This window comes from Coloeus monedula (assembly GCF_965178545.1).
Source record: "Coloeus monedula genome assembly, chromosome: 23".
NCBI lineage: Eukaryota > Metazoa > Chordata > Aves > Passeriformes > Corvidae > Coloeus > Coloeus monedula.
The window spans coordinates 4340046-4354123 of record NC_138803.1 but is presented as its reverse complement, the minus strand read 5'-3'; the positions used below and the strand labels follow the sequence as shown (position 1 = coordinate 4354123).

The window sequence follows — 14078 nt, the reverse complement described above, 5'->3', positions numbered from 1 at the left end:
TGGGGCACCCCACACCTGGTGTGGGTGGGGGGACGTGGGGTGGATCCTGGCCCTTTCCTTGGGAGGGAGATCTGGGATTTGTGCCCCGAGCTGGAAGCCCCTGGGAATGTCGCTGCAGGTCCAGCTCCTGATCTCAGCCCAGGACGTGGAGAACTACAAGGTGATCAAGTCGGAGCTGGACAAACTCCGCACGATGGTGGAGAAATCAGAGCTCTGGGTGGACAAGAAGGGCAGCACCAAAGGGGACAGCACAGGAGAGGGGAACAAGAAGGAGAAGAAGGAGGTGAGAGCCCTGAGCAAGGCCCTGGAATCCAGGGTGGGAAAGCAGTGGGAGGCAGCAGGGCAGCTCACCTTAATCCAACACACCTCAGAGGGCTGTGCACCCCTGTCCCTGGACAGGAGGCTCCAGGAGGGCCCTGTAGGGTGTAACTGGAGGGGCACAGTGTGACCCCGGTGCTGTTGTGTCCCCTTCCAGCACGGTGCCGACGAGGAGGTCATTGCTCCGGGAGAGAAGAGCAGCGAGAACTACCAGATAGTGAAGGGGGTGAGTGAGACCAAACCCCATCCTCAGGGCTGTTCCTAAAGGCACATCCTGGGTGCACCGGCACGAAGGGAAGGGATGAAATCCTGTGGGGGATTTCCAAGTTCTCCTGTGCTTCAGTAGAAACAAGTCCAAGCCTGGCTTGCTCCTGCCAGCTCAGCACAGGGAAAAGCTGCCACATCCCTGCACTGGGGGGGCTGGGGGGAACTGGGTGGGTGACAGCTACGAGGGCTCTGTGGGGAGGATTCCTGAGGGGGTGCCAAGATTTGTGAGCAAAGCAGGGAACACCTGGAATTATGGAGGGAACATCTGGAATGCAAACCAGCCCCAGTGCTGGTGGCCATCCCAAGTGGCTCCAGGCTCAGCCCCTGCCCACCGTGGTCCCTCTGTCCCCAGATCCTGGAGCGGCTCAACAAGATGTGCGGGGTGGGGGAGCAGGTGCGCAAGAAGCAGCAGCGCCTGCTGAAGAACATGGATGCCCACAAAGTGATGCTGGACCTGCTGCAGATCCCCTATGAGAAGGTAGGTGGGTGGGTGGGCAGGAGCTGACTGGTCCTGAGCACCCAGGGCAAAGGGGGCACGTGGGGACCCCCCTGAGTGGCCTCCTGCCACTCTCATCCCTCCCAGCTCCGCGTGTTTCTCCTCTGTCCCTTCCTCAGGGCGATGCCAAGATGATGGAGATCCTCAAGTTCACCCACCAGTTCCTGCAGAAGTTTTGTGCTGGCAACCAGGAGAACCAGGCCCTGCTGCACAAGCACCTCAACCTGTTCCTGACCCCGGGGGTAAGGAGAGGGCAGCGAGGGGTGGCTGGAGGCTGCAGCACAGGGAGGGAATTCGGCACCGCTCCTGGGGCTGAGAGCACGGGATGGGAAAGCCAGGAGGAGACACCAGGCAGGGCAGGAGTTGGGGACAGTTCCTGCAACCCCCTGACCTCACTCTGCCCCTTGTCCCCAGCTGCTGGAGGCAGAGACGATGCAGCACATCTTCCTCAACAACTACCAGCTGTGCTCCGAGATCAACGAGACGGTGCCGCAGCACTTCATCCACTGCGTGGCCACCCACGGCCGCCACGTCCAGTACCTCGACTTCCTGCACACCATCATCAAAGCTGAGGGCAAATACGTCAAGAAGTGCCAGGACATGATCATGACTGAGGTGAGGACCTCTCCTGTGGGGCAGGAGGTGGGGGGAAGCAGGGCATGGCTCTTGGAACCTGCACCTTTGGCTTCTTCCTTGAGAAGAGCCTTCCAGCCGTGCTGGGTGCTCCCAGGAACCAGCCAGCCCCAGTGCTGGTGGCTATCTTGAGTGGCCATCAGCCAGCTCCAGGTGCTCCATGCAAGGTCCAAGAGCCAGTCTGGGAGTCCCACAACTTCTGATTGCACTGAAAATGCCTGGTTTTCCCCGTAAACACAAATCCCTGTCCCCCTTCCTGGCCACTGCTGCTCATCCCCCACTGCAGAGGGGACACCCTTGGCCTCGGAGGTTTCTGACCCTCCTTTTTCAGAGTGGTGACCACTGAGCACTGACCCTTCCCTGCAGCTCACCAATGCCGGGGACGACGTGGTGGTTTTCTACAACGACAAGGCTTCGCTGGCCACACTGCTGGAGATGATGACGGCAGCCAGGGACGGGGTGGAGGAGAACAGCCCCCTGATGTACCACATCTCCCTGGTGGACCTGCTGGCTGCCTGCGCCGAGGGCAAGAACGTCTACACTGAGATCAAGTGCACGTCCCTGCTGCCCCTGGAGGACGTGGTGCGGGTGGTGACACACGAGGACTGCATCACAGAGGTACGGGGTGGCAGCCAGGAGGACACCGGGGCTCGGCACTGATTGTCCCGTGACGGTGTCCCTGCCCCTTTCCCCCTCCCCGGCAGGTGAAGATGGCCTACGTGAACTTTGTCAACCACTGCTACGTGGACACGGAGGTGGAGATGAAGGAGATCTACACCAGCAACCACATCTGGACCCTCTTCGAGAACTTCACCCTGGACATGGCCCAGGTGCGTGGGGAGGGTTGGGTGGCAGTGACACAGCAGCGGTGGCTTGGATGGGGAGAGGGTGGTGTCACCAAGACCCTGTGGGGCTTGGGCACTGTGGGGACCCTTGTGGCTGTCACTTGTGGGGCTGGGGAGTGCTCAGGGCTCTCTGGCGTGACCAAGGAGCTGTGCCACCGGCCACGTCCTTCAGCTGGACACGGTCCCAGCGGCCTCTGGGCAGACATGAGCTCACCCCAGTGCCATCAGCATCCTCCCTGTCCTCACAGATGTGCAAGAAGCGGGAGAAGCGCCTGCCAGACGCCACCCTGGAGAAGTACGTGCTGACGGTGGTGCTGGACACCATCAACGCGTTCTTCAGCTCGCCCTTCTCGGAGAACAGCACCTCGCTGCAGGTGACCGGGGGTGGGCAGGGTGGCAGAGGGAGGACAGTGGCTGAGCCAGCCCCCCCAAAATATGGTCTGGACATGTGTGCTGACATTTCTGTCTCCTCCAGACCCACCAGACCATCGTGGTGCAGCTTCTCCAGTCCACCATGAGGCTGCTGGAGTGTCCGTGGCTGCAGCAGCAGCACAAGAGCTCGGTGGAGTCCTGCATCCGCACATTGGCCATGGTCGGTAAGGAGCCATCGCCGTGCCCAGGGGACAGGGGACACAGCCACCCTGGGCTGTCTCTGCCCAGCGGCGAGCAGGACACGCTGTCCCTCCTGTGGGGGTGGCGGGACGCCGCGGTGAGGGGCTGCCAGCTGGGGATGGATGGGCACGTTTGGCTCTGGGATTTGCTTTGTTTTGAGCTTCGTCTCAGCATGCCCAAGGTAACGTGGGGATAACCAGAGCCTGGACTTGGCTGGGAGCTCCCTGGTGTGTCCCTGCCTGGACACAAAGCCAACACTGACAGTGGTTTTCCCTGGCCAGGACTTTGCCCCCGGCGTGCAGCTGCCTGACTCAGGCTGAGAGCTGCTAGCTCTGAGTCACCGTGGAAAGGATTGCTGCTGGTTGGGCTCTGGGTGGGGATTTCCCTTTGGAACTCCAGGCAGGGTGCTTACAACCTCCCCACGCTGGGCTTTCCCAACCGAACAACTGGAGCCTCTTTCCACCCCGTATGGGGCTGTGGGTGTTGGGATATGTGGGAACACTCCGCCCTCACTGGCCTGCAGGAGTTTAGGCGTGTATTTACCCCAAATCTCTGCTGCAAATGAGGTGAATGCTGGCGAAGGGGTGCCCGGGCAGGGCGGTGAGACTCAGCTGGGTCGTGGCTGTCCCAACCCCATGCCCGTGTCCCGCAGCCAAGAGCCGCTCCATCGCGCTGCCCATGGACCTGGATGCCCACGTGAGCTCCCTGCTCAACAGCAGCTCCACCAGCACAGTGCAGAGGAACACCTCGAGCTACAAGGCGGCCACGCGCACCTTCCCCCGCGTGTCCGCCACCCCCAACCAGTGGGACTACAAGAACATCATCGAGAAGCTGCAGGTGAGGGGCAGGGCGTGGCTCAGGGTTGCAGGGTCCCTCTGCCGTGTGTCCCCTGGCTCTGAAGGGGGGTGCTGTGGCTTGCAGGACATCATCAACGCCCTGGAGGATCGCCTGAAGCCGCTGGTGGAGGCCGAGCTGTCCGTGCTGGTGGACGTCCTGCACCGGCCGGAGCTGCTCTTCATGGAGGGGACGGAGGCGTTCCAGCGCTGCGAGAGCGGGGGGTTCCTGTCCAAGTGAGAGGGGTTTGGGATTGCCCTGGGGGTGCTGGGAAGGGTTTGGGATCCTCATCCTGAGTGGGCCATGCACCCCTGTGGTGCCTTTTCCTTGGTGTTAGAATTAAGAGTTAGATACAGTTAAGGGATAAAAGGGTTTCTACCTCGGTTTTTAATAAGGATTTTTATGGTGTAACAATTTGTCAAGGGGGAATATGTCGAAATGTACTCACACGGTAGATCGTGTACATGATTTTATAGACTTTGCAAATTAGCATATTTGACAAAGATTCTTCAGTGAGAGGTTTAAATGAATGGTGTGACATCTCTCTATTTTAAAGTATTTTTTCTCCAGATGGGCTTAATTTTAGTTTATAGAATCTGTTCTGTTCCAGAGACAACCTTGGTTTCTTAAGATAGCATAAGGTTTTCTGGTTTTTAACTGTGAGGTTTTTAGGATGTTTGGGTTTTTGGCCTGGTCGAATACTAGCACTACGTTAAGATATCAGGTTTAAAGAATTGTAAGTATGTATGTTAAGAATACTGAGAATACATAAAGGTGTATAAAAAGAAAAGGCAAAAAATCATCACGGCATCACCTCCTGCGTGCCTGCAGCCCTGAGGGGCGCTGGGGGTGGTTCCCTCAGGGATCCCCGGGTCCCTCCCAGCTGGGTGACAATGGCTTTGCCGTGCCAGGCTGGTGCAGCACACCAAGGACCTCATGGAGACGGAGGAGAAGCTCTGCATCAAGGTGCTGAGGACGCTGCAGCAGATGCTGGTGAAGAGGAACAAGTACGGAGAGAGGGTGAGCACCGTGAGCCGTGTCCACGCTCCCAGGCTGGCAGAGCCCTCCCTGGGCACCCAGGGGTGCTTGGCCAGTTCTGCCCTGGCCCCGGCCTTGGCATGGGGACGCTGGTGACGTTTGTTTGCCTTGGCAGGGCAACCTGCTGCGGAAAATGCTCATGAACAATTACCTGCAGAACAAGAGGTCCAGCTCCAAGGGGGAGATGGGGGACGCTGCTGGGGGAGGTGAGTGCCCCTCTCCTGCCCCTTCCCCTCTTTTCCTGCTCCCACACACCTCAAATTCCCGGCTCCCAAGCCGTGATGGGACCAGGTCTGTGGCTGGTTGCCACTTTCCCACTTGCACAGGAGCAGAGGATTTGGGGAGGTGAAGGGATGGCACTGAGATGCCCCGGCAGTGGTGCAGCTGTGCTGGCTCTGTGCTACCACGGCATCACACCACTCTGTCCTCTCACACAGGCCAGGACCAGGACTGGTCAGCCATTGCTGCTGTCCAGTGCCGGCTGGACCGTGAAGGGGCCACCAAGTTGGTGGCTGACCTCATCATGAACACCAAGAACGAGAAGATCTTCCAGGAGAGCATCCTGCTGGCCATCCGCCTGCTGGACGGCGGCAACACCGAGATCCAGGTGCTGAGGGGGATTGGGCAGCCAGGGGTCGATGTGGGCAGGGTGAGGGTCCAGTGCTCAGCTCTGGGCAGTGGGTTTGGCCAAAATACCTCCTGATAGTGCTGAAGTCTGGTGATTTGAGTTTCCCAGCTCCACGGCTGGAGGCTGCGGGAGGGGCAGGTGGTTCCAGGTTGTTTCTGGAGTTCTGCTGATGCCCTCTGCCAGGAATTCCTACGATGGCTCAGGGCTGCAGCTCTTGTGGGGGACTGCAGGGGTTATCCCAAACCCGTTGCCACAGGGAAGCTGAAAAATTGTGTGTGCAAAGCCCAGTGGGGCTCCAGGCAAAACCCAGGTTGTCCTGGAGTAGGTCTGGAGTGCTGAGGCTGCTGCTCTGAGGGACAGGCAGGGACACTTTGGACCCTGTGGTGGGGACCTGAACGAGTGTCCTTTTACCAGAAATCCTTTTACAACCTCATGACGAGTGACAAGAAGTCCGAGAAGTTCTTCAAGGTTCTGCACGACCGGATGAAGAAGGCGCAGCAGGAGACGAAGTCCACGGTGTCGGTGAACATGAGTGACATCGGCAACAAGCCCCGCGAGGACAAGGACGAGCCAGACCCTGGCACCAAAGGTACGGGGCCGTGTCCCCTTGTCCCCTCAGGCAGGCCAGCAGTGGCTCAGTGACAGCCTGAGCTGATTGAGGGGACAATTCCCTGTAGGACGAGGAGACACCTTCCTGATGCCTGGCACCCCCACGCGGTACCCGATGGCCGCGGGGTTCCACAAGGGCCACGACCCCGGCGAGCAGGGCCAGAACAACGAGATGGGGGTGACGGTGCTGATCATGGAGCCCATCCTGCGCTTCCTGCAGCTGCTCTGCGAGAACCACAACCGTGACCTGCAGGTTGGGGCTGGAGCTCCGGGGATCTGGGGATCAGCTGTGGGGTTGGGCTGGGGGAAGGCTGGGATCTGCCCCAGTTTGGCCCCTAAATGCTGTGCCAGCAGCAGCTCTGTGCCTCAGCTTCCCCATGTGCAATGCACCATCCCTTGAGAATAATTTGGGGCTGTGGGACTGAGGTCTGTAGGTTACAGGGGTGGTCCCAGCCCTAACGTCCTTCAAACTGCAGCTGGAGGGGTGTGGGGAGAGAGGGATCAGGACCCCACTCCTGGGCTCTGCTCCACAGAACTTCCTGCGGTGCCAGAACAACAAAACCAACTACAACCTTGTGTGTGAGACGCTGCAGTTCTTGGACATCATGTGCGGCAGCACCACGGGCGGGCTGGGGCTGCTTGGCCTCTACATCAACGAGTACAACGTGGCTCTCATCACCCAGACCCTGGAGACCCTGACCGAGTACTGCCAGGGGCCCTGCCACGAGAACCAGGTCCGGGGGCTCCCTGGGGGTCATTCCCCAAATCTCATCGCTGATCAGGGGAGGATTTGGGGGGCACGTGTGTAGGCAAGCTGCAGAGGCAGGGACAGGTTTTGGGTTCAGAGTGTGAACAGGAGCAGAACGTGGGCAGCAGAGGTCACAGGGCTCCTGCACAGGTCACCAGCTGCTGGTGATGCAGATGGGGGGGAAATAATTCAGGGGCCCTCTGCAGGGAGAGGGGCGGTTTGGGGGTCCTGGGCTGATTGGGCAGGGTCAGGGCTGCAGGCAGGGCAGTGTTTTGGACCAGGGCTGTGCTGGAGGGTGGAGCTGGGAGGACTGGGAGATCTGTGGGATAACACGCTGCCCAACTCCCCCAGAGCTGCATCGTGACCCACGAGTCCAACGGGATCGACATCATCACAGCCCTGATCCTAAACGACATCAGCCCCCTCTGCAAGTACCGGATGGACCTGGTCCTGCAGCTGAAGGTGCACAGAGGCCTGGGCTGGGGTGGTGGGGACGCGTGTGCGTGTCACGGTGTGCATCACTGCATGTGTGTCACTGCGTGTGTCACTGTGCGTGTCACGGCACGTGTGTCACTGCACGTGTGTCACTGCACGTGTGTCACTGAGTGTGTCACTGAGGGTGTCACTGCGGGTGTCACTGCACATGTGTCACGGCGTGTCGCTGCATGTGTCGCTGCATGTGTCGCTGTGCGTGTGTCGCTGTGCGCGTGTCACTGCGCGTGTCACTGCACGTGTCACTGCATGTCACTGTGTGTCACTGCATGTCACTGCTCTGTGTCACTGCATGTCACTGCATGTCACTGTGCGCATGTCACTGCGTGTCACTGTGCGTGTCACTGTGTGTGTCACTGCATGTGTCACTGTGTGTGTCACTGCGTGTCCCTGCGTGTCACTGTGTGTCAATGTCTGTGTCACTGCACGTCACTGCGTGTGTCAATGTGTGTCACTGTGTGTGTGTCCCTGCGCGTGTCCCTGCGCGTGTCACTGCGAGTGTCACTGCGTGTGTGTCACTGTGCATCACTGCGTGTGTCACTGCATGTGTCAGTGTGTCACTGTGTGTGTGTCACTGCGTGTCACTGTGTGTGTGTCCCTGCGTGTGTCCCTGCGCGTGTCACTGCGTGTGTCACTGTGTCACTGCATGTCACTGTCAGTGTCTGTGTCACTGCGTGTGTCACTGCAAGTGTTACTGCGTGTGTGTCACTGTGCATCACTGCGTGTGTCACTGCAAGTGTCACTGTATGTCACAGTGTCTGTGTCACTGCGTGTGTCACTGCGAGTGTCACTGCGTGTGTGTCACTGTGCATCACTGCGTGTGTCACTGTGTCACTGCATGTCACTGTCAGTGTCTGTGTCACTGCGTGTGTCACTGCGAGTGTCACTGTCACTGCGTGTGTCACTGCATGTGTCACTGTTTGTGTCACTGCATGTCACTGTCAGTGTCTGTGTCACTGTGAGTGTCACTGTCACTGCGTGTGTCACTGGCAGGGTCACGGGGTGTGCTGTGGGGCGAGGCGGTCACTGTAGAGGGGACCCTGCCTGTGTCAGACCCACGGCTGTGGGATCAGATGGGCTCCGTGGGGCAGGGCTGGGGCATCTCCACCACACTCAGGTGCCTCTGGCACAGGGGAGTTGGCAGGGACATGGGAGATTTCTGCCCACCCCAAAGCCCTGGGCAGTGGCCTGGCACAGCTCCCCTCACCAAGGGCCTCTCCTCACCAGGACAATGCCTCCAAGCTCCTCCTGGCCCTCATGGAGAGCCGGCACGACAGCGAAAACGCTGAGCGCATCCTCATCAGTCTCCGTCCGCAGGAACTGGTGAGGGAACTGGGAACGTCCCACCGAGCCCCCAGCCCGTGGCTGAGCTTCCTGTGCCCCGGGTCCTGCTGCAGTTTCTGCTTTGCACCCAAGAACCACCTCACCTGCCCCACTGCTTCTGCTCCTGCTCAAATCCTGGCCGGAGAAGGAAGCGGGGAGTGGGGAGGAGCTCAGTGGCCCGTGCTGCCTTGCAGGTGGATGTGATCAAGAAGGCTTATCTGCAGGAGGAGGAGTGCGAGAACGCCGAGGTTTCTCCCCGGGAAGTCGGACACAACATTTACATCCTGGCGCTGCAGGTAGGGAGCTGTGAGAGCAGGCATGTGCCAGGCTGTGCTCACAGGTTGCACATTTTCCTCCACATTTGTGCACATTTTTCTCCACATTTGTGCACATTTTTCTCCACATTTGTGCACATTTCCTCCAGCCAGATTGGCCTCCCTGGGGAGCCAAATGTGCCTTTGGCTGTGGGGGAAAGCCACAGCTCGCTGCCCATCCTGCTCCCCCTGTGCTCATGTCCCACTCCTGTGTCCGCTGGTGGCTGCGTGCCAGCCTGTGCTCACTGTCACCATCCCTGTCCCCTCCCAGCTCTCCCGACACAACAAGTCTCTGCAGCAGCTCCTGAAGCCAGTGAAGCGAATCCAGGAGGAGGAGGAGGAAGGAATCTCATCCATGGTACGGAGAGACCTCAGGGGTGAAGGCACAGCCCCCCACCCCAAGCTGCCCTGACCCGAGGCTGCAAGGAGCCCTTGCTGAGCCCACCTGGGCTTTGTTGTTCAGGATTTGATGGATTTTGGTGTTTCCCAGGGGATTAAAGAGGGAAAGACACCTAAATGCCCTTTTAGCCAGAAGTACAAGCTCACAGGTGTGTGTGCCCTGTTGTGGCGTGATGCGGGCTGGTGGCCCTGGAGGGTCCTGCCCTTCCCCACTTTCCCCCTTCCCTTCAGAAAGGAAGGGCCAAGTCCTTTTCTGCTGTTCCTTGCCCGGGTACCTCAGATCCCGACAAGATTCAGCAGGAATATGATTTCCCCGGGGTTTTGTGAGCACTGGTTTGTAATTTGTGGATTAGCAGCACTTGGATGTAATCATTGCAGGGAATCGATTGTCCGTCACCGCGGGGAGCACTCGCACCCCTTATGGAAGCTTTAATTCATTTGCTTTTCCCTGAAAACCTCATCAGCCGTGGGAGATGTTGAGGCACGTTGTGGAAACAGTCAGAGCCAGCTTCTGGCTGGATCCTCATCCTCTCCCTTTCCCTCTCCCCGTGCAGCTCAGCCTCAACAACAAGCAGCTGTCGCAGATGCTGAAGTCCACGGCGCCGGTGCAGGAGGAAGAGGAGGATCCGCTGGCTTATTACGAGAAACACACGTCCCAAATCGAGGCAAGACCCTTTGGCTGTTGGCTTTGCAGCCTTCCCATGGTCCATGAATCCCACCCGGCTCCAGATGCCTCATGTCCGATTATTTTGCACCTGGAGCCATCCCCTCTTCCCATCCCCATGCTGGCAGGAGCATTAGCTCCAGGAACTGAGGGATGAGCAGCCCCCTGGACCCTTCCCTTCTCTCCCAGCAGCAGAGGGATGCAGCTGGTCCAGCAGCCTCATCCTCGGCATGGATCCTCTGTTCCCACACTTCCACTTACCACAGCCACGGCTGCCCTGCTCGGGGCAGTTTGGGAGCTTCTAAATGAGTGGCTGACAACATTTGGATCCTGTGGAGTGGGAGGGAGGAGGGGAAGGCACAGCTGGAGATGAGAAGGAGGAAAAAACCACAGCAGGGCAGGGTCTGAGAGCTCTGCTCCCCGCAGATCGTGCGGCTGGACCGGAGCATGGAGCAGATCATCTTCCCTGTGCCCGGGATCTGCGAGTTCCTCACCAAGGAGACCAAGTACCGGCTCTTCACCACCACGGAGCAGGACGAGCAGGGCAGCAAAGTCAGCGACTTCTTTGACCAGTCCTCCTTCCTGCACAACGAGATGGAGTGGCAGAAGAAGCTGCGCAGTAAGAGCGAGGCAGAGCCTCCCCCGGGCTCCCCCGGTGGGAAACTGGGGAGAATTCCTGCTGGGAAAGGGCTGCACTCCTGGGAATGGCATCGCTGAGCTGCCCGGGCTCTGCAGAGCACCACACACCTGGCAGGGTGCAGGGAGTGAGGGTTAAAATCTCAGGATCCCACAGTCTGAGGTGCACCTTACATTCCCTGGGATTCCACCTTTCAGGTGCCTTCTCCTACGCCAGGGTCTCGTAGCTGCACATGGGAAATAAAACCTGTTTCTCTGCCCCCTGTAGACCTGCTCAGGGGCTTTCAGGGTGGAAATCCTGGCTGTAAATCACAGGAGCTGAGTAGGGAGTCACACTGTGGATACTGGGATGCAGCTGAAGAGTAGTGCAGCAGCTGTGAGGGAGGACAGAGCCAACCTGATTCCAGGGTGTCAGAGCAGGCCAGAGAGCTGGGAAACCAAGGAATGTGAGCAGAGCCACTTAGAAGGTGCACTCCTCTTCCAGCGGATGAGCAGGAATGTTTTCCAAACACTTCATGAATGTTTTGAAGGAGGTGGGAGGCTGGGTCGGTCTGGGACCAGCAGCTGCAGGGCACAGAGGGGCAGGGAGGACACAGAGGGTGTGGGATGACACAGGGGGTCCAGGGGGACACAGGGGGTTGGGAAGGACCCGGTTGGCACGAGGCTGGCTGAGGTTTGTGTGTTGCCTCCTCTCCCCCCAGGCATGCCGCTGATGTACTGGTTCTCCCGCAGAATGACGCTCTGGGGAAGCATTTCCTTCAACCTGGCCGTCTTCATCAACATCATCATCGCTTTCTTCTACCCCTATGTGGAAGCCACTTCCATGGGTGAGTGCCCCGGCACCTGCTGCTCCTCGGGGTGGGAGGGGTAGGGATCTTCACATGCAGGAAAATTGGCACTGCCCTCATCCTTGGGCTCCTTCAGGCTCCTAAAACCCCAGGTCCTTTCTGCTGCATAAAGGATTGAGTCAGGATTTCAGCTTCCAGCCCTCCCACCCCTTCCTTCTCAGGGAAAGCTCTCTTCTCCTGGGCTGCCCTTCCCCTGTGTGTGCAGTGTGGGGAGCAGTGACGGGAGACATTCCTGTGGTCAGGCAAAGCCTCCATCACCGACAGTGGTTCTGAGCCCTCGGATAAAAGATGTTAGGGAATGTATCGGTAAAAACCACCTGAACCTACACAAATCTTCCCAGTGCAGCAGCATCATCTCTGATACGAGCTCATTGGTGTGGCTGGAGAGCCTGGCAGCAGCAGTGCCCCTGCCTTTACTGTCCGTGTGTCTCCTCTTCCCAGGGGTGCTGGATTCCCCGCTGATCTCGCTGCTCTTCTGGATCCTGATCTGCTTCTCCATCATGGCCCTGTTCACCAAGCGCTACGGGGTGAGGCCACTGCTGGTGGCCCTGATCCTGCGCTCCATCTACTACCTGGGCATCGGGCTCACCCTCAACATCCTGGGAGCTCTCAATGTGAGTTTTCCACGTGCTGGGGAAGCAGGAAGCTGTCCTGCATTCCCAGAGCACAGCAAACCCCACTCCCTCCCGTTTCTGGCCGTCCCCAGCTGACCAACAAGATCGTGTTCGTGGTGAGCTTCGTGGGCAACCGAGGCACCTTCATCCGTGGCTACAAGGCCATGATCATGGACGTCGAATTCCTGTACCACGTCGGCTACATCGTGACCAGCGTCCTGGGGCTCTTCGTGCACGAGCTCTTCTACAGCATCCTGGTACAATAAACGCAGTGGCTGGGGGGCACGGGCAGCCTGGCTGCTGCCTTGGGAGCTGGAAGGTTCCTGTGACACCTCCCAGGGGCTGATTGATAGCGGAGAGAACAATTCCCTGGGCTCTATTCTTTGCGTGGGCTGAGCTTTCTGCCTCCCGACAGTATCTATTGCTGTCTCTCTCCTGGTCCTGGGCTGTATCTCTCTCTCTAATCTGCTGTGTGCTTTATCTGGGTCAGCTGGGAGGCAACGTGAGCTGGCGAGAGCAGAGCCAGGGTACATGTGGCCTATTCTTGGCTCTCCTGCTGTGCATAAGTCACTCCATTCTTCTCCGCTTCCCTTCAGTAAGCTGGGAAACTTAAAGGCTTTGTGAGAAAAGTTAGTCAAGGTCTGCTGAGCGATCCAAGATCTCAGGATAAAAGGGGATATAGATAGGCCAGGCATTATCAAGAGAAGCACCCCGCAGCATTTCTTTGCTCCTGGGCCCTTTCAGCTGTTTGACTTGATCTACCGAGAGGAGACCTTGTTTAATGTCATCAAAAGCGTGACGCGGAACGGGCGCTCCATCCTGCTGACAGCCCTGCTGGCCCTCATCCTCGTCTACCTCTTCTCCATCGTGGGCTTCCTGTTCCTGAAGGATGACTTCATCCTCGAGGTGGACCGGCTGCCAGACAGCAAAGCCAAAGGTTGGGCAGTGCTCAGGGTCATGGGACACTGTGGGACCCTCCACACACATCTCAGGGTGTGCTGGGTTTAACTGGGTTTAAAAGCCCCACTGGTTTGGGGTCCCAAAGAGGACAGCTTTGTGCTCGTGCTGCACGCAGCAGGGTTTGGGGTTCGTGGTGGCAGAGAAGGGGGCACAGGGCTACAAATGAAGGGTCAGCACTGTGGGGTCTCAACCTTGAGAAAAAGCTTCAAAGCCTAGAAAAAGTAGGAGAATATGAGGTAACCTTTCCCCAAGGTTGGCATCTTCCTGGGAGCCTGTGGCAGCGGTGAGAGGGAGAGGTTGCAGAGTGGTTGCAGGGGAGAGGCCCCAGCTGCTCTCACAGGGCTGGGGTCTCTTCCTTGCAGATGATCCCTTGGGGATGCAAAGGAACGTGGAGACCTTCATGGAGTCGTGCAGCAGTGACAAAATCAGCTGCTCTGCTGCACCCACTGCCTTGGAAGGTAAGAGAGCTCCGTGGAAATGCCAGCTCTCTGTGGCAGCGTGGATTTGCCAGCCAGCTCAGGAAAATCCCAGCTTTTCCAAGGTGGAAATTAAATCCGCTTCCTGGGATGTATTGGGCAAGAGGCCTGGCAATTTCACACTGATCCTGGCATAAAAAATGTTGGGGTAGATTTATTTAATCAGAAAGGAGGTGGGAGCTCCGGGAGCGTTTGGCTGCTGGAGGAGCTGCTGGGATATGGCTGGCTGGGACATCCACACCAGGCAGCTGCTGCTGTGTCACTGTCACTGCAGCTGGAACCATCCCACTGCCAGGGTCTGGGGCCCTGTCTGCACTCTGAGCC

General features: G+C 58.4%; 1 protein-coding gene across 1 annotated transcript in view; it reads left to right on the top strand.

Moving 5' to 3' along the window:
- ITPR3 (inositol 1,4,5-trisphosphate receptor type 3) overlaps nucleotides 1-14078 on the top strand; it is a gene marked incomplete at its 5' end in the record, with an annotated part of 38065 nt that overhangs the window by 20645 nt on the left and 3342 nt on the right. Inside the window, 28 exons of the mRNA XM_082295963.1 lie at nucleotides 119-283; nucleotides 476-544; nucleotides 938-1063; nucleotides 1201-1323; nucleotides 1496-1696; nucleotides 2081-2332; nucleotides 2419-2544; nucleotides 2808-2933; nucleotides 3035-3155; nucleotides 3824-4008; nucleotides 4093-4241; nucleotides 4917-5025; nucleotides 5159-5249; nucleotides 5481-5650; nucleotides 6086-6260; nucleotides 6349-6533; nucleotides 6814-7014; nucleotides 7380-7490; nucleotides 8748-8843; nucleotides 9038-9139; nucleotides 9429-9515; nucleotides 10111-10221; nucleotides 10647-10839; nucleotides 11558-11683; nucleotides 12146-12318; nucleotides 12411-12575; nucleotides 13063-13255; nucleotides 13641-13736. Coding sequence (XP_082152089.1) covers nucleotides 119-283; nucleotides 476-544; nucleotides 938-1063; nucleotides 1201-1323; nucleotides 1496-1696; nucleotides 2081-2332; nucleotides 2419-2544; nucleotides 2808-2933; nucleotides 3035-3155; nucleotides 3824-4008; nucleotides 4093-4241; nucleotides 4917-5025; nucleotides 5159-5249; nucleotides 5481-5650; nucleotides 6086-6260; nucleotides 6349-6533; nucleotides 6814-7014; nucleotides 7380-7490; nucleotides 8748-8843; nucleotides 9038-9139; nucleotides 9429-9515; nucleotides 10111-10221; nucleotides 10647-10839; nucleotides 11558-11683; nucleotides 12146-12318; nucleotides 12411-12575; nucleotides 13063-13255; nucleotides 13641-13736 — 4027 coding nt within the window. The remainder of the gene's footprint in view (nucleotides 1-118; nucleotides 284-475; nucleotides 545-937; nucleotides 1064-1200; nucleotides 1324-1495; nucleotides 1697-2080; nucleotides 2333-2418; nucleotides 2545-2807; nucleotides 2934-3034; nucleotides 3156-3823; nucleotides 4009-4092; nucleotides 4242-4916; nucleotides 5026-5158; nucleotides 5250-5480; nucleotides 5651-6085; nucleotides 6261-6348; nucleotides 6534-6813; nucleotides 7015-7379; nucleotides 7491-8747; nucleotides 8844-9037; nucleotides 9140-9428; nucleotides 9516-10110; nucleotides 10222-10646; nucleotides 10840-11557; nucleotides 11684-12145; nucleotides 12319-12410; nucleotides 12576-13062; nucleotides 13256-13640; nucleotides 13737-14078) is intronic.